This window comes from Macaca thibetana, chromosome 17 (assembly GCF_024542745.1).
Source record: "Macaca thibetana thibetana isolate TM-01 chromosome 17, ASM2454274v1, whole genome shotgun sequence".
NCBI classification, from domain to species: domain Eukaryota; kingdom Metazoa; phylum Chordata; class Mammalia; order Primates; family Cercopithecidae; genus Macaca; species Macaca thibetana.
This window is the reverse complement of record NC_065594.1, coordinates 74,458,491-74,484,063: the sequence shown is the minus strand read 5'-3', so window position 1 is coordinate 74,484,063 and position 25,573 is coordinate 74,458,491. Positions and strand designations below refer to the sequence as shown.

Below are 25,573 nucleotides of genomic sequence, written 5' to 3'. Positions count from 1 at the left end.
CACAATCTCGGCTCACTGCAACCTCCGCCTCCCAGGTTCAAGTGATTCTCCTGCCTCAGCCTCCAGCTGGGATTACAGGTGCGCACCACCACACCCGGCTAATTTTGGATTTTTAGTAGAGACCGGGTTTCACTATGTCGACCAGGCTGGTCTCCAACTCCTGACCTCAAGAGATCCTCCCATCTCGGCCTCCCAAAGTGCTGGGATTACAGGTGTGAGCCACCGCGCCCAGCCATGTACTTTCATTTTCAATAAATTTCTGCTTTCGTTCTTTTGTTGCATCATTCTTTCCTTGCTTTACTGTGCCTTTTGTCCAATTCTTTGTTCAAAATGCCAAGAACCTGGACAACTTGCAGTCAAGACCCTCCACAGGTAACAAAAGTAGGAACTCAAAATTATTTCATGAATAAATGTATATAAATGATTTTCATTTAACAACAAGCTTCTATAACATATAAGCAAGTTCTCATAACAGACCTCACCATTTAGAAAAAAAAAAAAATATTGAGGGACCACCTCCTACCATATACCCAGCATTTTCAGTATTTCTGGCTGAATATGCTGGAAGTATTAATATTTTGGGATTTAAAAAACTGCAAGGGTTCTTTGTTATAAAAGTAATCCATGTGTCTCAGAAAAAAATTCACAATCAAAATTATATAAAGTGGGCTGGGTGCGGTGGCTCACGCCTGTAATCCCAACACTTTGGGAAGTGAGGTGGGTGGATCACCTGAGGTCAGGAGTTCAAGACCAGCCTGGCTAACATGGTGAAAACTCATCTCTACTAAAAATACAAAAACTAGCCAGGTGTGGTATGCACCTGTAATCCCAGCTACTTGGAGGCTGAGATGGGAGAATCGCTTGAACCTGGGAGGCAGAGGTTGCAGTAAGCCAAGATTGTGGCACTGCACTCCAGGCTGGGCAACAGAGCGAGACTCTGTCTCAAGAAAACAAAAGCATATAAAGTAAAAATTAAACTCCCCATTTCCTCCTTTCCCTTCCCATATCTCATCCCCAAAGGTAACTTATTTTAAGAGTTTAGGGTGAATCCTTTCAAGTAAGTCACAAATACCACAAAAATATGTGGTATTTGTAAACCAAGGAAAGGAATAAAATTGGTCCTGAAGAAAAATCATAACATAGGCCTTGAATGCTGTTAGGCCTCTCCTATCTTTTCTTTCTTCTCAATCAACTTGGTTTTTCTCACTGTGAAGACAGGCTTTTTGGCTCCTCAGTTACTTTAAAAGAACATGGCCACCAAAAAATTGCAGCTTTGTAGGACCTCAGAGTTCAAGTAGAGTAACCAGACTATACTAGCACCTTAGTTGAATTCTAAATCCCAAGAAGAGGCTTCAGTTGGCTTAGAGTCAGCCAGATTCCATTCTGTGGCCTGCCTGGGTCAACTTGGGGAGATCATAAAGGATGGTGGGGGGAGGAGTCTGGTCAGAAAAAAACTGTACGTATCGACTGCAGTATATTTTGGTCTTCATTCCATGTTGGTGCATTCTTTTTAAAGGCTATAAAACAGTCTACTGCATTTAAAAGTTAGAAGACATTATACACATTTAGATTATTTCCAGTGTTTCATTATTGCAAGCAATATAGCAATGAACAATTGTTTACATTATACATCATGGAATTCGGGGGGTCATAGAATATGAACATTTGAAATTTTCATATATATTTCATATATATTACCACTTTGCCCTATAAAAAGGGCAAGGTATATATGTGATGTGATACTTCCACATATATACCTGTACTAGACGTTTCCATTCGTTTTCAGCTTTGCCAAACATTTTTCCCAAACATGTTGAGGAAAGAAAAGATATTTATTTATCTATTTGACAATATTTAATGGTCATTTATTTTGTACCAAGTCTCTGAGGACATGCAATTACAGCAGAAAACAAAACAAACCCCCTGACCCCATGGAACACTAAACAGAGGGCAGTTACATCAATGTAAATGTTGAGTGCTAGGAAGGAAAATAAAGAAGTGTAAGATGATTCTGCAGGTTTGGGCAGAGCTCGCTATTTTAATTGTGGTGGTCAATAGGATGCCATTCAAGCTGAAAACGGAAGTAAGGGTAAAAACTGGGCAGATATCTGGGGAAAGGCCATCCAGGTCCCAGGGAAGTAGCATGCCTGGCACATTCAATGAAGAGCAAGGAGGGTGGGGAGGCTGGGGCAGAGTGAGCAAAGGGGAGAATAGGATAATATATCAGGGTAGGACCTAGGGAATATCGTTATCATGATTGCAAGCCTTCTGCACTGTCTGTAATAATATTATTTTTTGAGACGGAGTTTCGCTCTTGTTGCCTAGGCTGGAGTGTAATGGTGAAGTCTCTGCTCACTACAACCCCTGCCTTCCAGGTTCAAGCGATTCTCCTGCCTCAGCCTCCCGAGTAGCTGGGATTACAGGCGCCCGCCATCACGCCCGGCTAATTTTTGTATTTTCAGTAGAGACAGAGTTTCACCATGTTGCCCAAGCTGGTCTCGAACTCCTGACCTCAGGTGATCCGCCCACCTCGGCCTCCCAAAGTGCTGGGATTACAGGTGTAAGCCACCGCGCCCGGCCTGTAATAATATTAACAACAGCAAAAGATCATTTTGCAGGCCAGGCACGGTGGCTCACACCTGTAATCCCAGGACCTTGGGAGGCTGAGGAGGGAGATTGGCTGGATCCCAGGAGCTCGAGACCAGCCTGGGCAACTGGGCGAAACCCATCTCTACCAAAAATTAGGCGGGCGTGGTGGCGCACGACTGTATTCCTAGCTACTCAGGAGGCTGAGGTGGGAGGATTGCTTGAGCCCCATTGGTCGACGCTGCAATGAGCCGTGATCGCGCCACCGCACTCCAGCTTGGGTAACATAGCGAGACCCTGTCCCCGCCCGGCTAAAAAAAAATCATTTTGAAATTGCTACCTCCCATCTCCATCTGTAACAACTCCCCGTTCTCAGCTCAACTGATAAGTAACCTCTAGATATGGCTGTAGTACAAGAATGAAAGGAGGTACTCATTCATAAATCTGATCCATAGTGGTGGCATTTCCGGGAAAAACGTTCCATACCCCCACCATACCGGCGACCCTATTTGCACCTGGCTGACCAGGCAATGGGAGAAAGGAGCAGCGCCTGCGCGGTGGTGAGCGCGGCCCCGCCCAGCCCGCTAGTGGGCGGGGAGAAATTGGCCACAGAGTAGTCTCCGGAAGCTGCCGCTGGCTATCCTGTTAACGTGTCCCGCGAGTGAGGCGCGTCGCAAAAGGTCGCGGCGGAACTTCCCTGCGCTTTTCAGACCATACGCTTTACGGTATTAGGCATTGCTGAGCTGGGAGATGTCGGCAGCGGGTTGGGAGGAACCGTGGGGTCCTCCCGGCGGCTTTGCGAAGCGGGTCCTGGTGACCGGCGGTGCTGGTTTCATGTAGGTAATGGCCAAGCAGTGGCTCCCCAGAAACCCCAACCTTTTCCCGCAGCTCTGCTTGCCCTAGGCAATTTGGGTCCAGCTTTGAGGGGTCCTTATTCTGATGGGAGGGTCCTAATGCACGACCTAGACCAGCTTTTCTCTCCCTGGCGTGCAAAGAAGTGGTTCCTTTGAAACTGTGACTTCTTTAAAACGCCTCTTCCAAATCTGTGTTACTCTTGCCCTTCTGTGGCCCGAGGTGCTCACCACGTCACTCCTTGAGTGCGTGCAAGTTACCCTAAGTTGCTCACCGACTGCTTCCCACCCCCATCCTAGAGCACCCCCACCCCACGGTGGGCCCTGTACACATAGGCACCCCCAAAACGATTTGAGGATTATAATAGGCCATCCAAACATTTACACATCCACTGTTGACACCCTTTTCTTCCTCAGACCCACATTCGATCAGCAAGCCCTCTCTGCTTCCAAAGTATATCCTTACGGCGACCACTTCCCACCACTTTCCCCTTTCCACCCTAGCCCATGTTTACCGTCATCTTTTGCCTAGACTGCTGCTGTAGCCTCCTGGTTGGCCATAACTGCGTCCACGCATGTTCCTTTAAAGCCTGTTGCTCACATACAAGTCAGTGTTTCTTAATCAGGTCATGTTAGGAGCAGGATTTTACGTCAGTGGTTCCTGCCACACTTAGAATAAAGCCCGAACTCTACCATATGTAGAAAACTCAAGTGCCCAAGCCCTACTTTTGCAACGTGATCTGCTTTTCTGTACCTGCCATGCTTCCCCTCTTACAGTTCTTGGAACACACCAAGACACACACTTCTATCTTGAGGGCTTTGCACTTGCTTCCCCTTTCGTAAGGCTGTTTGCATCACTCAATTCCGGTTTTTATCCAGATATCACCTCCTCAGAGAGTTCTTACCTGACCACCATATCTAAAATAGCCTCTTTCCCAACTAGCACACTTACCTCTACCTGCAATTATATTGCGGATTTGTGTCTGCTTGTTTATTGTTTGTATCCCCACTCTAAAATGCAAACATGGTAAGGACTCAGCACCTGGAAGAATGCCTGGCCCATTCTATATAAGTCTTTAGTCATTGTGGAATGGATGAATGCAAGAGTAATAAACAGGAAACTCTCCCATCCTCCCCTCAAGGAACTCTGTGTCTAGTGGAAGAAAAGAGAATGTGAGGATTCCTGTTTATGGCCATTTGCACATTAAATCACCCTTATAATCTGACAAATCACTTGGGGGACAGCATCAGGCTGGCAAGTTTCACTTAATGAGAAAGAGGACTATGGGCATGAAAGGGTAATACTTGTGTGAGTGTGCAGGTCCGGGAAGGGGGCGACGTAGAAAGTGCTGTGAAAGGAATGCCAACTACAACTCCAAGTTCATAATTTGGTCAAGGGCTGCCCTTTCCTGGGAGCCCAACATTTTAAGTATATATGGTAAATCTGGTAGATCATTTCACTGAGATATGCCTCTGATTCCCCTTTAGGGTCCTCTGAAGCTCAGGACCCACAGTGGATATCCAACTCAGGATGGTTTCAGCTGTTACTAGCCTGGGAATCCTGGGTTCAGTCTAGAACCCTCCTGAGGATTCTAGTTTAACATTACCAAAATCTTATACCAAGAAATAGCAATTGCAGAAGTTACTATTAAATATAGACAACTGACTATGCTCATAGTAATTTAATTTTTACATACTTATATCTGCAGTTCCTGAAAAGGCATGCTATAGGCATGTACAGTTGTGCTGACTGGCTCCCATTTATCGTTCCACTTTACTCCACACTTGTGCATGTATGGATGGCATCATTTGGTTAAACTGACTTTTTTCCCTATACCCAGAACCAGTACGTTCTCTCTTCTACATAGTCTAAATGGAGTGTAAAACTTTTGTTTATAGATACTGTTGAGAAGTTTGGTAAAAAGTTTGCTTGTGTGTATATTTAGTATAGTTATATTGTTTTCTGTTATCTTAGAAAAAAGTTAAAGTTATCTTTGAGTATTTTCCTAGTACTCAACATCTTAGGAAAATATTCAAGAGTTTAGGGAACTTAAAATTTTTCACTAACAAGATATACTTTTTTTTTTTTTAATAGTGCATCACATATGATTGTCTCTTTAGTGGAAGATTATCCAAACTATATGATCATAAATCTAGACAAGGTGAGTTTTATAAAAATGAGCTTCATGCACTGAAATTACATTTCAATTTATATTTTTTAAAAGTATTAGAATCCTGTCATGCTGATATTTTAATTTTTTATTTAGTCATTTTAGCAATTTAGAGGCTCTATATTATAATGTGCTTATGCTGTATTTAATCTTATATGTCAGTTTTTGAAACTTGCATTTCTTATGGTGGTCCACAAAGTAAAGTTTTTGTTTTGTTTTTTCAGTTGCTACCTTGCAAATGGACTTTTTGGATTTTCATTAAAAAAAAACTCTAAGAAAAATGTGTAAGGCAGTTTGGTGATTATAAGCCTTAATTGGATTTTTTTGTCTATTTTTTAATTGACATATCTTAGCTGTACTTGCTATGGGGCATATGGTGATGTTTTGATACATGTATACAATGTGTAATGATCACATCAGGGTAATTGGGACATCCATCATAAGAATAACCCTTAACTCTTATGAAGCTTTGCCTGACTTGCTATTAGGGACAGGAATTTTTTTCTATATCACCAATATACCAACAGTTTGAGGAATAGGTATAATAAATTCTAATATGTGTAACACAGGTGTAATTATTTTCAATCACTAATTCCTTTTCTGTAAGAAATGGTAAACTTTTCTAGCCACCAGTGGCTACAGGCAAATTTTGGCAGAAACATTTTTTTGTGTGTTTGTTTGAGATGGAGCCTTGCTCTGTCACCAGGCTGGGTTGCAGTGACACAATCTCAGCTCACTGCAACCTCCACCTCCCGGGTTCAAGCGATTCTCCTGCCTCAGCCTCCTGAGTAGCTGGGATTATAGGCACGCCACCAAGCCCAGCTAAATTTTGTATTTTTAGTAGAGATGGGGTTTCACCATGTTGGCCAGGATGGTCTCAATCTCTTGACCTTGTGATCTGCCTGCCTCAGTCTCCCAAAGTGCTGGGATTACAGGCATGAGCCACCACCCCCAGCCAGGAACATTTTTCAAAGTAGAGATTTATGAAAAGGTTTTTGTTTTGTTTTTTGGTACTTTGAAAAGGTAACAAAATTACTTGTTTTTTACTTTTAAGATATCAGAAACTTAAAATGTGTAAAAACAGGCCAGCGCGGTGGCTCACGCCTGTAATCCCAGCACTTTGGGAGGCTGGGGCAGGCGGATCACGAGGTCAGGAGATCGAGACCATCCTGGCTAACACGGTGAAACCCTGCTTTTACTACAAAATACAAAAAATTAGTGCGGGCTGGTGCCGGTAGTCCCAGGTACTCTGGAGGCTGTAAAACCAGGGAGCAAACACACTTTAAGAGCACATATTCTTGTATTATAACCATTAACGTCTATAGTCTAAAATAAATTGGTATTTGATTGGAAAAGCTAATGTCACTTTTTGTATTGCCCCTTCTGTGCTCTCTTCTTTCAAGTTGGATTACTGTGCAAGCTTGAAGAATCTTGAAACCATTTCTAACAAACAGAACTACAAATTTATACAGGTATGAACATTTTCATGTAATTGTACTGTGACTCTTTAGTCATGCAGGGATTATAGTATCTTTGTACTTTACAAACCTGTGTAATATGAGCTTGAAAGGAACACTAATTAAAGGCCTTTTAAAAGATCAGATAGTTAATTTCCAAAAGTACCATGTGCTCTAGAGGATACTAGTTTTGATTGACAACACATACAAAGCTACGTGTGATTTTTGGTACCTTAGCAGATCTACCAGTAGCTGACTGAATTTACATGGTTTGTATTTTAGTTCCTCCCTAGTCTTTCCCTATGAAGGTTGATTGACTCTGGAAGTCTCATTTTTAGACAAATCCAAAGTATAAACCACAAGACCAGTTCAATAATTTGCAAAGGGAAATGTTATTGTCAAATGAAACTATTTAACTTATGATATATTGTTCTTTAAAGTTATGCTATAAACTTTTTAACTACAAAACTTAATATACTAACAACCATTTCATAATTCTGTATGAAAGTATTTTCTTCAGCTATTGACGAATTGTCAAGAATACATATTTTTAGAAGAATTAAATGTACATGTAAACGTTAGAAGTACCATAATTTTACTTAATTGTGATAAAATGTGTTTTCAAAATATGATTCCAGTTGTTACACTATATTTTTTTGAGACAGAGTCTCGCTCTCTTGCCCAGGCTGGAGTGCAGTGGCATGATCTCGGCTCCCTGCGACCCCTGCCTTCTGGGTTCAAGCAATTCTCTTGCTTCAGCCTCCCTACTAGCTGGGATTACAGGCACCCGCTACCATGCCTAGCTAATTTTCATGTTTTTAGTAGAGACAGAGTTTCACCATGTTGGCCAGGCTGGTCTCAAACTCTGGACCTCAAGTGATCCACCCATCTCAACTTCCCAAAGTGCTGGGATTACAGGCGTGAGCCACTGCACCCTGCCTAAGATATATTTTAATAATGGTTATCTCAAAGGTTTTTTAAAAAATGCTAAAAAAAGTTTTCTCTTAATATAGTGGCCTTGGGTTGGCAAAAATGTTGTGGACAACAGTAGCATGGTACTTAGTAGTTGTTGGTGCTCATTAAAATATTATTTGGAAAAATAATTTGAATTGAATATCTAATATCCTAAGATGCTGGAGAAATACATCATTGGTATACTTGTTTGAGCACTTAGTTGAATTTTCAAAACATTCCCTATTAAACAGGGAGGTGGGAGGTAGGGGGATGTTATAGTAAAAATGATTATGAATGAGAGTGCTCAATGAAACCTAACCCTTTCATGTTTGCTTTTTCATATAGGGTGACATATGTGATTCTCACTTTGTGAAACTGCTTTTTGAAACAGAAAAAATAGATATAGTACTACATTTCGCTGCGCAAACACATGTAGGTAAGCATTGTTTTATGTTACAGTTATGATTGGCAGTTCTCTCCCAGCCCCTGCCCCACTGCCCCCACCCACATACTTAATAATACTTACATTTGAAAGAGGATATATCATACTGTACTAGAAAAACAGCCACTGTGTCATCAATAAACTCAGCACTTTTTAGATACTTTTATTAGCATTGCAAGGCTGTATTAGTGAAATATAACCTTGAATGCTATCTGAAAACTTGAGTTGAACCAATTCAGGATAGTAAAGGGGAGCAATGGGGAGATGGGCCATCAACTGTATTTTTTACGTTGTTTTTCTTAAATTTTGTTGTGGTATGCAGATGATCATTATTTCTATCATTTTGTGAATTTTAGATATTTTCTAATAACTTGACAGTTTTATTATGAAATATATTTGAAAGCGTTTAGAAATACAGTCAAATAATGATAATGTGAGCACTCATGTATCTGTCACCTGAACAAAAGACAGAATGTTGCTGAATCCTCTTCAGTAGTAAGTACTACTGCTACCTATTACGAGATTTAAAGTTGTAATTTCCTTTGCTTTTCTCTACACTTTTGCTGTTGTGTGTATATATACATATATATACGTATATATATAAATACATATATATAATGACTTTTTTTGTTTTTTCAGAATCCGTGTAGATTCATCCATGGAGGCGGATATAGATATAGTTTGTTTTCAGTGTCATTCCAGTCTAAAAATATATATATATATACACCGTAGTTTACTTAATATACTTTATTCTTAATGGCCATTTGGGTTCTTTACACTTTGGAGCAACTTTGAACACTACTACCTTGAACATGTATCATGATACATAAATATACATTACATTTGGCTATATAACTGAGATAATAAGATCTGCATATTTCACGTTGAGATAATGTCAAACCATGTTCCAAAGTAATTATACCAACTTCCACTCCTCCAGAAGTATGTGACTTCCTGTTGCTCCAGATCTCACCAAAGCTGAGTTTTGTCAGTCTTTCCATTTTTGCCAATTTCAGTGCTGTGTAGTGGTGTCTCATGTTTCTAATTTGTATTTTCCCTGATTACTAATAAGATTAAGTACTTTTCATATGGTTTTTTGTAATTTGGATTTCTCCTTTGTGAAATGCTGTTGCAATCTTTTGTCCATTTTAAAATGGGATTGTTTACCTTTTTCTCATTGAAAGAGAAGTTTCAATAAGAAAAAATGGCAAGTAGAGTTTTTATATATTCAGGACACTAGTTCTTTGTCATTCTGTATGTTACAGATGCCTTCTACTCTGTATGGCCTGTCTTCTCACTTTCTTGATAGTGTGTTTTGATGAACAGACGTTTTCAATGTCGGTGTAGTGAATGTGTGTTTTTTCCTTTATGCTTACTGCTTTTTCAGTTCTTAAATTCTCTCCTACCCCGAGGTCATGAAGATATATTTTTCTATATTATCTTTTCAAAGCTTTATAATTTTGTCTTTTACAATTAGATTTGTAATCCATCTGAAATTAATTCTTATATAACACCAATTTCATGTGAATACCAATTGTTCCTGTACCATTTACTGAAAAGTTTACCAGTTCCTACCCTCTGTCATATCAAGTTTATTTTTGTATCTCTGTCTCTCTTCATTTGTCTCTGCCTGTCTGATACGCACTATATTGACGAATACAATGATTTCATGTCTGTTAAAGCAAATCTTTCTACTTGGTTAATGATAAAAGCAGTTGTGCACTTCTACCAGCAATTTATGAGATATTTGCCAACAGTTGCTGTGTCAGTTTTGTGGTTTTAGTTTTCCTGATGAAGTTAAAAACCTTTTCATTTGTTCATTGGACTATTCTCCCTCTCTTTCTTATTAGGATATGCTCTTTGGAAAAATTTCTATTTAAGTTTCGTGACCATTTCGTATTAGGTTGTCAGTTTTTTCCTTACAGATTTTATGTATTTTGGATTCAAGCCTTTTGCAGCTACATTTTTTTTTTTTTTTTTTTTTTTGAGACCGAGTCTCACTCATTGCCCAGGCTGGAGTGCAATGGCACGATCTCGGCTTACTGCAACCTCTGCCTCCTGGATTCAAGCGATTCTCTTGCCTCAGCCTCCCGAGTAGCTGGGATTACAGGCATGCGCCACCACGCCTGGCTAATTTTGTATTTTTGGTAGAAATGGGGTTTCACCACATTGGCCAGGCTGGTCTCGAACTCCCAACCTCAGATGATCCACCCTACTCAGGTGATGCACCCACCTCAGCCTCCCAAAGTGCTGGGGTTACAGGCGTGAGCCACCACGCCCGGCCTTTTCCCATTTTTAATGGTATCTTATTATTAGTGAAAGTTCTTAATTTCAATGTGGGTTAAATTATCTGTACCTTTTTCGTTAGGGTTAGTGCTCTTTCTGTCTTGATTAAGAACTCGTTTCCTACCTCCAAGGTCATGGACATGTTGTCTTATAATTCTTTTCTTAAAAGTTACTGTTTTTCCTTTTACATTTAGATTTCTTCCCCATATCCATATCAATTTGACTCAAAATCATTTATTGAAAAGACTTGACTCTTCCTCATTGTCTCTTTTGTCATGGGTCAAGTGTTTTTATATGTATGCTTCTATTTCTCGGCTCTGTTCAATTCCGTTGGTCTTTGTCTGTGCTTATACTATTATCACACCATCTTAATTACTGTAGCTTTATAATAATGCTTTATACCAACAAAGCAAACCTCCCACCCTGTTGTTCCAAAAAACAACATTTGACATTTGACATTGTTGTTCCAAAAAAACAATCTTTGATATTGTTGATCTTTTCTTATGCGTGGTTTGTTTTCTATATAATGAATTTCTGGTCTTACCTTTATTATTTCATTATTTGTGCTTTGTTTAGGCTTACTTTCTATTCTTTTTTCTAATCTTTGTGATATACTTAGCTTATTAATTTTCACCTTTTCTCTAATATATACATTTTAGACTATGAATTTACTTCTAAATACTGCTTTATCTGAATCCCACAGATTTTCATATGTATTTTTTCCTTATCTTTTATTCTTAAGAGTTTGATTTCTTGCTGGCTGCGGTGGCTAACACCTGTAATCCTAGCACTTTGAGAGGCCAAGGCAGGCGAATCACTTGAGCCCAGGAGTTCCAGACCAGCCTGGGCAACATGGTGAGACCCTGTCTCTACAAAAAATAATAATAATAAATAAAACCCGGCATGATGGTGTGTGCCTGTAGTCCCAGCTACTTGGGAGGCTGAGGTGAGAAGATCTCTTGAGCCCAAGAGGCGAGGTTGCAGTGAGCTGAGATTGCACCCCTGCATTCCAGCCTGGGCAACAGAATGAGACCTTGTCTCAAAAAAGAAAAAAAAGAAAAAAAGAAGTTGATTTATTCTTTAATCCATGGGTTACTTAGACATGTATGTCTTAATTTCCAAACATGTATGGATTTTCTTTTTCTTATTGAATTCTAGCTTAAATGTATATGATTAGATAACATACTCTATGATTGTAGTCCTTTATGTTACAACTTGCTTTTTGGCTCAGTATATGGTCACTTTCTGTAACTTGTATATGTATTGAAAAAAATGTTAATTTGCAAACATTGGGTTCATTGTTCTTTACACATCCATTAGGTTAAGTTGGTTAATGATGTTCTTTAAATCTCTTGTGTATTTCTGGTGAATAGAACCTTTTATCCTTATGAAGTGATCTCTTTCCCCTGGTGATGTGTACTGCTTTAAAATCTGTTTTGTTTGACATTAATATAGCTGTGTTACTTCCTTTTTGGTTAGTATTTTCATGATACTTTTTCCATCTTTTTATTTCTCTAGCTTTACGGGTTAGCTGCATGTCTTGTAAACAACATGTATTTGGATTTTGATTTTTTTTAAACCCATTCTGACCATCCTTGATATTTACCCTCAGTGTTTAGTTTGTTGCTATATTTGGATTTATTCCTACCATCTTACTGTGTGCTTTCTTTTCTCACCTGTTCTGTTTCCTTGGTTGCTGCTTACTTCTTTTTTAAAAAAAGAATTCTTCCTTTGTAAAAATTGTTTATTTTTTAAAAATTCTTGCTTACTTTTTTTAAGGACTTGACTGAGGAATTTTTCTTATTCTCTTTTTCTCCCTCTACTAGTTTGGAAATTATATGTTCTGTTGGTACTCTTGGAGTGGTTACCCTACAAATTACAGATGTGTAATTAGCTTATCAAAGTGTAAAGTTCATCAAAACCTTTGTCCTCTTCCCATTTAATTTCCAACTCCATTTTTAGCTATTTTTAACTCTGTTTTTATCTGTTTTTTTGTTTTGTTTTGTTTTTTAAGGCAGAGTCTTGTTCTGTCACCCAGGCTGGAGCGCAGTATTGTGATCTCAGCTCACTGCAACCTCTGCCTCCCAGGTTCAAGCAGTTCTCATGCCTCAGCCTCCCAGGTAGCTGAGATTACAGGCATGTGCCACCACGCCTGGCTTATTTTTTGTATTTTTAGTAGAGATAGGGTTTTGCCATATTGGCCAGACTGGTCTCAAACTCCTGACCTCAGGTGATCCACCCACCTGGGCCTCCCAAAGTGCTGGGATTATAGGCATTAGCCACCATGTCCAGCCTGGAATTTTAAATTGATCTTATTTTTTTATTCCCACTAGATGTCATTATTACTACTTTATATAGTCAGTAGTCATTATATTAGGGGTTTACAAAATGATATTCTAATTATGTCATTCTTCATTTATACGTGTAATATCTACATAAAAACAAGTTTTCCAGCCAGGCGCAGTGGCTCACGCCTGTAATCCCAACACTTTGGGAGGCTGAGATGGGTGGATTACCTGAGGTCAGGAGTTCAAGACCAGCCTAGCCAACATGGTGAAACCCCGTCTCAAAAATACAAAAACATTAACTGGGCATGGTAGTGGGCACCTGTTACCCCAGCTACTCGGGAGGCTGAGGCACAAGAATCGCTTGAACCTGGGAGCCAGAGTTTGCAGTGAACTGAGATTGTGCCACTACACTCCAGGCTGGGCAACAAAGAGAGAGAGAGAGAGAGAGAGAGAGAGAGAGAGAAAGTTTTTCTTATAAATTATTTGCTTACCTTGATATTTAATTGTTATAGAAAAGCCAGGTTAAATACCTGATTATTTTTATTTATTTAGTAGATTTTACTATAATGAGTTGGTTTCCAAGCATCCTCCTTTTTCTTTTTTCTTTTTTCTTTTTTTTAGTATCGTTATGAATTTGTAGATTTTAACACATTTGATTTTTTTTTTGTTTTAATCACTTGCAGTTATTTTTCTTATTTATGTTCAAAATGACTCACCATTAGCCATTGAGAGGCTCTTCTAGTTGCTTCCTGAGTCCTTTTTGACATGACCTTAGCAGTCTTTGACAGCCATCTAACTTTCTGGTTTGATAGGATGTTTCAGTTTTATCTTCAATATTTTTCCCCCCAAGATCTGGAATCAGCTCTTTGTCTCAGGAGCCATTGTTCCTTTTGGTGGGAAATGGTGTTTAGAGGCCACAATCTGGGCCCTGGGAGTGCTTATTAACGGGACATTGTTTCAAGGCTTTTTCAGTTAACAAAACTAGGGAATATTATTTGCCTATTAAGATTAAATGTGACATGGGTTTATACTGAAATGTCCAATTCAGATTCAGAGTTTTTGTTTAAGTTCATCAGTCTTTCATTTATATCATCTTTTCCTTACCTTGAACACCTTGGTTCTCAACAGCACCACCCTAATTACTTATTTACTTTATTCCAGAACACACAATGAGTCCACATTTCTTCTTTTAAGGACACCAGGTAGATTGGATTAGGACCCATCCTAAAGACCTGATTTTCACTTAATCACCTCCTTAAGAGCCCTATCTCCAAATATAGTCACATTCTGAGGTTCTGGGGGAAAGGGTTGGACCTTAAGATGAATTATGGGGAGAACACAGTTTAGCCCATAACTCTGGATTAGAGGGAAATGCCTATGTAATTTGACTGGATATTTCCAAGTTTCCTTCCTTAGGGATTGTAAACATTTTACATTGTTATTGTCAGTGTACAAAGTATCTTTTGTCTAACAGCCTCAACAAATAAGTGATTTGTCAAATTTTTGAATTTTTGCCAGTCTGATAAGAAGTGATATCTCTGAGTTTTTAATTTGGGTTTTTTTAATTGTATGTGAGGTTGATCATCATAATCTTAAGGACTCATTTGTATTTCTTCATCTAAACTGTTTATATCTCCTACCTGTTTTACTGTAGGATTGTTCTTATTTATTTAAAGTTCTTTATAAGGTGACGATACTTAACCCTTTATCTCTTAATTTCACGTGTTTTTTCCCAGTTTGTCATTTTTGTCTTTTTAATTTGTTTTTAGTTTTTTAACCATGCAAAATTTTTATGCGGTCAAATTTATCCGTCTCTTCCATTATTGCTTCTGGATTGTGATTCATCGTTAAGGAAGTTCCTTCCATTTCCTGGTTATAGAGGTTCAGTTCTTTTAAGGTGAATTTATTTTTAAATAACTCATTCAACATTTATTGCTTTCAGCAGTAACAGATTGATCTTAAAAAGCCTAGCCCTGTAATTCATAATTTTTAAATTTAAGAACGTTTTAAATTTCGGTGAATTATTTTTAAATTTTCTTCCTTATAGAATAAAAAACTTTCCTGCAAATTTAACACTGATAGTTTTCTGGGTTCTAAGAATTTGCATGTACTATGTAATTTAGGTTTAAAGAAGTCATAAATATCACTGCCTGTGTATGTTATTACTATAACTGTTGCAGCTGTGGTAAATGAAGAGACGTGAATAGTACCCTCCTTAAACCTGAAGCCATCATTTGGCATTTGTTTTATCCATTGGATAGACTTGTTTTAGCTTTTCACTCTTTTTTTTTTAGATCTTTCATTCGTACGTGCCTTTGAGTTTACCTATGTTAATGTTTATGGCACTCACGTTTTGGTAAGTGCTGCTCATGAAGCCAGAGTGGAGAAGTTTATTTACGTCAGCACAGATGAAGTATATGGTGGCAGTCTTGATAAGGTGAGCTTAGAAAATATATATTTTATCTGCTTCACCATGTACCATGATACAGTTTTATTAAACCTACACTGGGCTTTTTTCATCCTCAAATTATATACACTTGTAACACTCTTCAAAGTGTTTTAGGATTCTGTAGAGGGACAGAACTGATAGAATAGACAGATATATAAAGGGGTATTTATTAAGTATTAACTCACACGATCACAAGGTCCCACAACAGGCCATCTGCAAGCTGAGGAGCAAGGAGAGCCAGTCTGAGTCCCACAGTTGAAGAACCTGGAGTCAGATGTTCGAGGGCAGGAAGCATCCAGCATGGGAGAAAGATGTAGGCTGGGAGGCTAGGCCAGGGTAGTCTATTCATGTTTTTCTATCTGCTTTATATTCTAGCCACACTGGCAGCTGCTTAGATGGTGCCCACTCAGATTGAGGGTGGCTCTGCCTTTCCCAGCCCAGTAACTCAAATGTTAATCTCCCTTGACAACACCCTCACAGACACACCTAGGATTAATACTTTGTATCCTTCAATCCGATCAAGTTGACAGTGTTAACCATCACAGAATGTTATTGCATTGTCTCCTCTTTTCAGATCAAGTGATACCGCCCCAAATGGGGAACAACAGCCTAGTCTTGGTAGAGACTTACTTATTTATTTTTTCATGCCCCAGAAATCTCTTTAGGTAGATTTATTTGTAATTTTGCAAGAGAATTGCAGATCTCACCTTTTTGTCCCACTCTTACACATATGATGAATGTCATTCCATGGACCAAAGCATAAGTTACACTGCAGCATACTACCTGTTCATCTTTCCCTTTCAGTCATATGTTTCCCTTTCAGTCATATTGGAATGTCAAGGAGACAGTGTAAAATTCTTGTAAAAACCAAAATCTTTTTTTTTTTTTTTTTTTTTTTTTTTGAGATGGGAGTTGCGCTCTTGTTGCCCAGGCTGGAGTGCAATGATGCAATCTTGGCTTGCTGCAACCTCCATCTCCCGGGTTCAAGTGATTCTCCTGCCTCAGCCTCCCAAGTAGCTGGGATTACAGGCATGTGCCACCATGCTCGGCTAATTTTGTATTTTTAGTAGAGATGGGGTTTCTCCATGTTGGTCAGGCTGGTCTCGAACTCCCAACTTCAGGTGATTCGCCTGCCTTGGCCTCCCAAAGTGTTGGGATTATAGATGTGAGCCACTGTGTCCAGACTTAGAATCTATTTTTTTAAATCATGCATAAATATTGTACTTTTTATGCAAAGGAAACTCCATTGTCCAATCTACAATTTTTATAGTTGGTGTCTGCAGTGACCTCATTTTGTTTATTATTTATGAATTTACTTATTTTACCAAGACACATACACAGTGAAAATCAAATAGTCCAAAAAGACTGACAGTGAGAAAAAGTAGACCTTGACCACTTCTCAGTTCTCAATTCTGCTTCCAAGAAGTAGCTGTTTTTCAATTCTCTGCAGTTGTTATCAGGTAAACTTCTTTGTTCATGCACCCTGCCACCTTACATCAGATCCGACACAGTAACCAGAGTGATTTTTAAAATGTAAGTCAGACCTGGCATTACTCTGCTCAAAAATCAGTCATTGTTTTACGGTGGCCTTCAAGGTTTTGGCCTTCCTCTAGCTCTCTGACATCCTCTCCCACGGTCTCTCCCCTCATATCAGCCTTCCTGCAATTCCTTTGGACACGCTTCTGTCTCAGGGCCCTTAACTTGCCGTTCTCTCTCTCTGCTATATAGGATTGTTGTGCACATTAAAGAAGCTACTACATGTCCTTGGGAAAACACCAGGCACGTAGGATTTAAGAAGCGGCTTTTAAAATTTGGTGATTGACATTTCAGGTTTTAACATATGCTCTGATTTTTATACTAAAAATATGCATAATTTTTAAAATATGTTTAAAATTAGGAATTCGATGAATCTTCACCCAAACAACCTACAAATCCTTACGCATCATCTAAAGCAGCTGCTGAATGTTTTGTACAGTCTTACTGGGAACGATATAAGGTAAGACCTGATTGCAGAAACTCTTGAAACATTTTCCTTTGGACCTAAGTGTTAAAACTCCAAGTGGGCTTTTTTTTTTTTTTCCTAAAGATTTTTAAGTTTTCTATTTATTCTTCGGAGACAGTCTCGATCTGACACTCAGGCTGGTCTCAAACTCCTGACCTCAAGTGATCCACCCACCTCGGCCTCCCAGAGTGCTAGGATTACAGGCGTGAGCCACGCCCAGCCCAAGTCAGCTTTTAGCAGCATGCTTAGAGTAGAAGGCATAGATTGAGAAAATTTACATATTATGGAATTTAAAAAACTAATTTCCTCTATTGTGTGGACAAAATAGGACCTACCTCTTCTTACTCAGTTCATCATTAAAGGAATAACCTGAATATACATTGTTTTTCTATTTCGGTAATAGGTAGAGTGTTACAGCTAGAGTCAGAATGAGGTTGGAGTCCTATGAGTGGAGGAAGACAGAGGGAGGACAGATCCCCTTTCTGCCGTGTGCTTCTCTCTGCATGATTTGGCTTTTGTGGCTCCTCATGAATGGGAAGTAGACTTGCCCCTGGTGGCTCTGACAGTGTCGGTATGGGAGCCTTACCCCATATGAATCCTCACCTTGAATCTCCTACATTTGGCTTCCCACTGCTCTTGGTGAGTTTTTAGGGTGTGGGTCAGAGAGGCAAGCCTTGGAATTCCTAAAGATTCTCTCACCATTTGGGTTCTGGTGGCATCGGTCCTTTTCACTTTCATCGTAGCTCTTTTTATTTGTAGGGATTGGTACAATGAAGAGAGCCAATTTAGAGTCCTTGAGGTGGTCTTTAAAATAATCAGCTGGAAAGTTCTTCAGTGTTTTGCTATCAATCAGACTTATAAACCTGTGCCATCTGTGTTCGTCTTCTTGTACTAATAAAAGAATGTTCCTCTTCTTTTTTTTGGAACCTCTGCCTTTATCTGAATCCTGTTCTCTCCTTTCTAGAAACCTTATGTTAGAAAAAAATCTCTTCCCTTTGACCTTAAGGTGTGTAGAATTATTTAGGCAACAGTGCCCATATTTTGAAATTCTGCTCGTCTTTAAAATAATCATCATTATTAGACCTTTTCAAAAGCCTTAATGTTGAATATTCTTTTAAGTTTCCAGTTGTTATCACAAGAAGCAGTAATGTTTATGGACCACATCAATATCCAGAAAAGGTAAACTTTACTTCTTAATTCATGGTGTTTTTCAGTGATTGTAACTTCTCATTATTTGAAATAACCTCTTTTCAGTTATTTGTCAAAATAATATGTTGTAAATTTTACATAATTTTATATGCTGTATAACACCTCTTGCAGATTCCTTCAGACTTAGAGATTGAAGATGAGTTTTAAGTCTCAAGCTGGCTGACACTCACCAGCTGGCTTCACCACTTGGCAGAGATTTTGAAGGATCCAATGAGAATGATATATGTGAAAATACCTTGTACCTTTAAAGACTTTAAAGCATTGTAGTATACTTCTACCACTACTGACATGCTGTAGTTGACTCCTTGTTTGCAGTCAGACCAGTATGTCAGGGTATACAGAAAGTCAAAAGCTAGCTAGCTAGTGATGCAAGAAGCTTGTATACATTAACTGTCTTAGTGTCAGCTGGCTAACTGTGCCTCAACTTATCTTTATAGTGTAGGCATGAATATCTTCCAGAAAGTACTACAAGTAATGAATAAAAAAATTTAGTTTAGAGGCTGAAAATGCCTGTGTGGTTGGTTCTGTATCATCAAGTCTGATTTTACATAACTTTGGCCACTCGGCCTAAATTTGGAGACTGGGTTTTTCTTTTTTCTTTTCTTTTGGTTTCTTTTTTTTTTTTGAGAGGGAGTCTCGCTCTGTCGCCCAGGCTGGAGTGCAGTGGCGTGATCTCGGTTCACTGCAAGCTCCGCCTCCCAGGTTCATGCCATTCTCCTGCCTCAGCCTCTCAAGTAGCTGGGACTACAGGTGCCCGCCGCCATGCCCAGCTAAGTTTTTGTATTTTTAGTAGAGATGGGGTTTCACTGTGTTAGCCAGGATGGTCTCAATCTCCTGACCTCGTGATCCGCATGCCTCCGCCTCCCAAAGTGCTGGGATTACAGGCGTGAGCCACCGCGCCCGGCTGGGTTTTCTTGCTTCCCATCTGGTTGCATTGATCTGTTTGCCCAAAGGAAAGGGCCATGTCATGACCTGCAGGTATTAATATTTACTTTGCTTAATTTAAGTTTTCTTTGAATCCAAGAGCACTGGAATTTACTTTCTATAAATTCCTCAAACACTTAGTGCATAGGTGCTATATGTAATCCAATAAGTAAGATACAAATGTCTGCCTTTATGAAGTCAGCACAAAGGTGAGCCTTATGATGAGACCAACTGTCTGATGAAGACTCTTTCTGCGTTTTTCCACTATTTAGATCATTTTATCTTCAAGTAACCTGTCTTCATGAAATAGCAAACTAAGAGTTCTTTTACTTATCAAATATTATAGTAGGTTTTAAAATGAACTGATAAAAAGAATTAGAAGCAATCCCTATGCATATTTCTTAATAATCTTTTAATCTTGGTATGAGTTCAGATTCTTACTAATGAGTAAATTTCCAGTCTGAAATGATATTTAAATATTCTTTTAGGTTATTCCAAAATTTATATCTTTGCTACAGCACAACAGGAAATGGTATGTTATTATTACCTTTTTACCCATATGCTTTTCTGGTATGTTAGAGTATTTGGTGACACTTTCTTGAATATCATAAAGTCTTAAAGGCCACAAAATTTAATGTCCCACCAAATTTAAGAATCATTTCTCCAGTGTAATAGTTTTTAAAATAATCTGTATCTTATTTTTGTAATTTACTTGAGATAATTTCAAATCTTAATAACCTATCATAGAACTTTGAATTATAGCATTAACATTTGAAATCTATTTTTATATAATTTTACTTTCTCAAAGAACTTATTTAATTCATAGAACTGTAGATATTTCTTTAAAATGAACTTCTGGTATAAAATTGAATACACATTTCACAGGGGTCACTAATATGTTTGTCAATTTCCTACTAAGTACCCTCAGAAGGTTTGGAAATTATTTAAGAAATATGAACAAAATTTAGAAAAGCTATGAGAATTTGTATTTTCAGTAAAAGATTCTGGGATCCCCATGGGAAGTGGCTTCTCTGGAGTTGTAGTACCCAGTCAATGCTTTAGGAAACTTTACCTTTTTACACTTCATGATTTCACTTCATTTAATCTCTTTAGTTGCATTCATGGGTCAGGGCTTCAAACAAGAAACTTCCTTTATGCTACTGATGTTGTAGAAGCATTTCTCACTGTCCTCAAAAAAGGGAAACCAGGTGAAATTTATAACATCGGAACCAATTTTGAAATGTCAGTTGTCCAGCTTGCCAAAGAACTAATACAACTGGTATGTATCTATTTTAAAAGGGTGGTATTTTCAAAATTGTTAGTGACAGTAACCATTAATTTAGTCAAAATCAGAAGCATACAGTTTACTTAATTTAAAAGTAAGCAAGTAGAAAATGAAATGGATTATGTGTACCATATGTGTCTTAATTTAAGTTTTATCACCTATTTAGTAACAGCTTTTCAGGAAAAAATAATTCATTAAATGTACTGTCCCTAATTGTAAGACATAACTCATTTTCAGAAATATAAAATTGTGTCTTGAAATAAGTAACAGTGACATATAAAATAATTATATCAGTAGTTATGAATATCCATATATATTAGGGGACATCAATTATAAATTCATTTAATAGAAAGAGGGACTGAATAATAACCAAAATCCAATGTGTATATCTGAGCTTCAGATGGAATTTAGTATAAAGTATAGACAGTGTTACTAAAATGATGTTCATTTTAGCTGTCTTCCCCACTATGAAGCAGTTGTTTTCTTTTTAATCAGCCATTAAATACCATTGTTATTCTCTGATCTCATTTTATAATTTGACTCAAAAGCTTTCTCCATTTTAACAGATCAAAGAGACCAATTCAGAGTCCGAAATGGAAAATTGGGTTGATTATGTTAATGATAGGTGAGTAACAAGTTAAAACATTGGGGAAAGGTTGTGAAATCTTAGGTACCTTTAAAATTATAAAATATGTGGACTTGACCAATAACTAGTTTATCTCTTTTGAATTTTCTGGTAGAACATTTTTTTTCATAATCGTAAGTACCATACAGATTAAGTATAGCATTATTACTTACTAGCTATGTGACTTAAAAAATTATTGACCCTTTCCAAGTCTGAGGTTTCAAACCTCCAGTGTGAACTAGGGATAATAACATCTCTCTCTTTTTTTTTTTTTTTTTTTTTTGAGACGGAGTCTCACTCTGTCGCCAGGCTGTACTGCAGTGGTGCAATCTTGGCTCACTGCAACCTCCACCTTCCCAGGTTCACACCGTTCTCCTCAGCCTCCCAAGTAGCTGGGACTACAGACTTATGACACCATGCCCAGCTAATTTTTGTATTTTTAGTAGAGATGGGGTTGCACCATGTTGGCCAAGATTGTCTCCATCTCAACCTCATGATCCCCCCACCTCGGCCTCCCAAAGTGCTGGGATTACAGGCGTGAGCCACTACGCCCAGCTGATAATAACATCTTTCTTATGAAAGTATTTTAACATTTATTTATAATGTATATTAAATACCTGACCCACAGCCTGGCATATGAGTCCTAATAAGGTTTTGTGTATTTGTTTATTCATTCATTGAACATTTGTTGAGTTTTTTTATGTGTCAGGTATTTCACTTATAGCTAGATCGTGGCTGAAACAGGAAGATAAGACACAGAGAAGGTTAGGCACCTGGCATTATGGATGACTTTTTTTTTTTTTAAATATATACTTGATTTTACAAACTTTCTGCAGAAAACCTATTGGGAATTTTTTGTCAAGAGAAAAGTTGGGTTGTGGTGCATAAACATATATTTCCTAGTATCTACATTTGTAAATATATATCTACAATATCATTTTAAATCTGTTTTGTTTTCCAAGACCTACCAATGACATGAGATATCCAATGAAGTCAGAAAAAATACATGGCTTGGGATGGAGACCTAAAGTGCCTTGGAAAGAAGGAATAAAGAAAACAAGTAAGTTATCAATTAATCATTTTGGGGTCAAGTCAGGAAAATTTAAAGGAAAAATAACTTATTTCTAGAACATTATACAAACCAGTGGAATATTGTGTTGAATCATTCGTACTTTTCAGATTGCCACATTTCATGTATTTCTGGTAATAGTCCTGTGTTTCCTAAGCATCTTGAATTTTATAAACCAACTTCTGATCAATCTTCCCATATCTCATTAGCATTAATCAAACACCTATATTATTTATTCTGAGGTACATATTTTTTCACTTTCTTCACACTCCTAAAAGGTATGTCTTTTTATAATCACTGGTGTCTTATATTTATTATTGTAGCTTTTTTCTTTTTTACATGTATGTAAAATAATGATCCATCAGTGGCATCTTAGAGTTGGTGAAATAGAGCTGCAGTCTTTTTTGTATCTTGAGGCTTTTTATATTGAAACCAACAAAGGTAATACATTTAGTATGTGCAGAAAAATCTATTAAAATAAGTGCTTATAAAGTCTGTGTATATATATTAAAGCTCTGCTTAGAAATGTATTCATAAGAAAAGCTCTACTCAGATGTAAAAAAAAAAAAAGTTTTGATTCAGAGCTTGAAATACAAAATACTTAAGTCAAATATTAAAAAACAAAAAATAATTTAAAACTATCAGGTTTCTTTAAACTAAAAAAGCTTTTACTGATAGTATAGCAATATAAAATAATTTAACATATTACTAGAAGAAAGGTGCTGGGCATAGTGGCTCACATCTGTAATCCCAGCACTTTGGAGACCAAAGTGGGAGGATCACTTGAGGCCAGGAGTTCAAGACCAGCCTGGGAAATATAGCACGACCCTATCTCTACAAAAAGTAAAAAAAAATCAGCAGGACATGGTGGCACATGTCTATAGTCTTAGCAATTTAGAAAGGTGAGGTAGGTGGATCTCTTGAGCCCAGGAGTTTGGGCCTATAGTGAGCTACGATCACACCACTACACTCTAGCCTGGGTGACAACGAGACCCCATTCTCTTAAAAAAAAAAAAAAAAAAGCAAGGAAGTTCACATCAACTCATTGTGACTCTGATGCAGTGTTATCATATTTATATGACCAAACACTGTATTATACTTTTTTATATAAAATAATCTTAAAATCAGAGCAGATGACTTATTTCCAACACCCCAAATTCCTTAAAATCAGAATGTCTTAAATATTTATACCAACAAGTTCAGTATTGAATGACTTTTGAAGTTAAAAAGAAAAAAAATCATTGATTTTTAATTATAAATTTTTTAGGTGATTTAAATGTCTTCTGATTGACTTAATTGTTAAGTTCAAAATCAAATTGTTTACATCATTAGGCAGCCCTTGTCTGCTGCTTAGCTGATGGGCAAGACTTAGCTAGCAGGAACTCAGTAAATGTTGGTTAACTGATGTTGAGTTTTTTTCTTTTTTTGTCTTTTGTTTTTTCCTATTAGTTGAATGGTACAGAGAGAATTTTCACAACTGGAAGAATGCAGAAAAGGCATTAGAACCCTTTCCGGTATAATCACCATTTATATAGTCAAGACAGTTGTCAAAGAAAAAAATTATCCTACCTCTACAAGTGGTATGAAATTAAGTGACCAAATGAAGTGCTCTCTTTTCATTTGAAATTAGATTCATGACTTTTTGTATAATATTCAAATGCAGAATGCCTCAATCTTTGGGAGAGTTTCAGTACTGGCATAGAATTTAAATGTCAGAATTCTTTCTGAAACCCTTTCTCCTGGAAACTAGGAAATAATAGGGGTAGAAGACTCCCCACGGGTAGCCAGGAAGAAGTCTCCTGGTTCTGACAACTATGAGGGGTAATGGTGCTAGGCGGATGGCAACCTTCACTGGTTTTGAGCTCAGTCAGCTTCCCAGCCTTTCCCAGTGTCTAAGAAAGTCTCTGAAATGTTCGTTTTTAGGCAATATAGGATGAGTCTTATGTCCTAATTCACCTTTTCTTTTTTTAAGATCTGATATACTATCATTGCCTTAGTAATGGAACAAAATAAAAGCATATCTAGCACTTTTTAACTTTTGATAATTTTGTAAAATTGATTACGTTGAATGCTTTTTAAGATGTAAAGTTTTTATATTTTCACAATTAACCTATGTAAAACCTTGTATCAGAAATTTATCATGTATTTACTGTTTAAAATGATTTTATTTATAAAATTGTCAATATCTTAATGTATTTAATGTAGAATATTGCTTTTTAAAATAATATGTTTTTATTTTGCTGTAGAAAAATTAAAAAAAAATTTGATTATGTATTTTTAATCCTTCTTTGCCCTAAAGACTTTAAGATGACTTGAAAAAGTAACTGATTGGCTATTGGGTTGAGAAAGGGAAAATAAGCTGGGTGACCCTCTATTAAGGGTGCAGATTTTGGTATGGAGGTGTCATAATTCCTCATTAGAAAGTCTTACACTTTAAAAATACCCTTAAATACCAGCTTCCCACTGTGCTTAGGGATCCCCAAGTCCATCCCTCTTCAGTTTCTCCAATTTCACCTTTCAGGAGAGAAAGAGAGGGAAGACAAGTGTGTCAGTTGAGTTTTGCAGGAAGCAAATGCTAAGAGAAAGTAATGACTATAATGATAAAAGAGGAAGGAAGCAAAAATTGGGCAGGCTGTGCAGGCAGAAAGGCAAACCCATGCAGAGAAAATGTCTATTGTGAGAATCAGCTATTGGCCCTTTCACAGTGGAAAGGGCCCAATGGAGCTCATGTCCCACCAGGTAGCTGGTGGGTTTCCTTGAAGAATAGTGCCACATTGGGGGCTCAGTATTTGTCTCTATTGCCAGCAAGTTGGATATTCACAGGTGGCAATAGCTGCATTGGCTGTGGTAAGTGAGAATTCATGCTGTGGGTCCCAAGAGTAGGGACCATCCGTACAGTGAGGCCTGTTCCATTCAGGTGCCCATCATGGTAGTTCTGGGGTGGCTGATGATGAAAGCTGGCTAAAGTTAACTGA

At 37.8% G+C, this 25,573-nt stretch overlaps 2 protein-coding genes across 6 annotated transcripts in view; one reads left to right on the top strand and one right to left on the bottom strand.

The window, feature by feature from the left end:
• Nucleotides 1–25,573, bottom strand: part of CLDN10 (claudin 10) — a 1,179,064-nt gene that overhangs the window by 981,395 nt on the left and 172,096 nt on the right. The gene's annotated exons all lie outside the window — the stretch shown is intronic.
• TGDS (TDP-glucose 4,6-dehydratase) lies at nt 3,198–24,869 on the top strand. Of its 5 annotated transcripts, none has more exons than XM_050766557.1 (13): nt 3,235–3,422; nt 5,533–5,599; nt 7,012–7,080; nt 8,365–8,455; nt 15,330–15,472; nt 17,382–17,480; nt 18,451–18,492; nt 18,606–18,665; nt 20,108–20,151; nt 20,733–20,898; nt 21,471–21,529; nt 22,492–22,589; nt 24,048–24,869. In XM_050766557.1, exons 1-13 carry the CDS (start codon nt 3,337–3,339, stop codon nt 24,116–24,118), a joined length of 1,095 nt encoding a protein of 364 aa, XP_050622514.1. In that variant the 5' UTR covers nt 3,235–3,336; the 3' UTR covers nt 24,119–24,869. The 5 variants fall into 5 exon arrangements, with proteins under 5 accessions (XP_050622515.1, XP_050622514.1, XP_050622517.1 ...); XM_050766559.1 differs by having other exon boundaries at nt 3,318–3,426; XM_050766558.1 differs by lacking the exon at nt 18,451–18,492 and having other exon boundaries at nt 3,198–3,422.

What these genes read in the sequence shown, in the direction of transcription:
- TGDS (XM_050766557.1), top strand. Translation starts at nt 3,337, where the DNA reads ATGTCGGCAGCGGGTTGGGAGGAACCGTGGGGTCCTCCCGGCGGCTTT. An exon ending in ATGGTGGCAGTCTTGATAAG is followed by an intron (nt 15,473 to 17,381) that starts GTGAGCTTAGAA and finishes GTTTAAAATTAG; the next exon opens with GAATTCGATGAATCTTCACC. An exon ending in CCAAAGAACTAATACAACTG is followed by an intron (nt 20,899 to 21,470) that starts GTATGTATCTAT and finishes CCATTTTAACAG; the next exon opens with ATCAAAGAGACCAATTCAGA.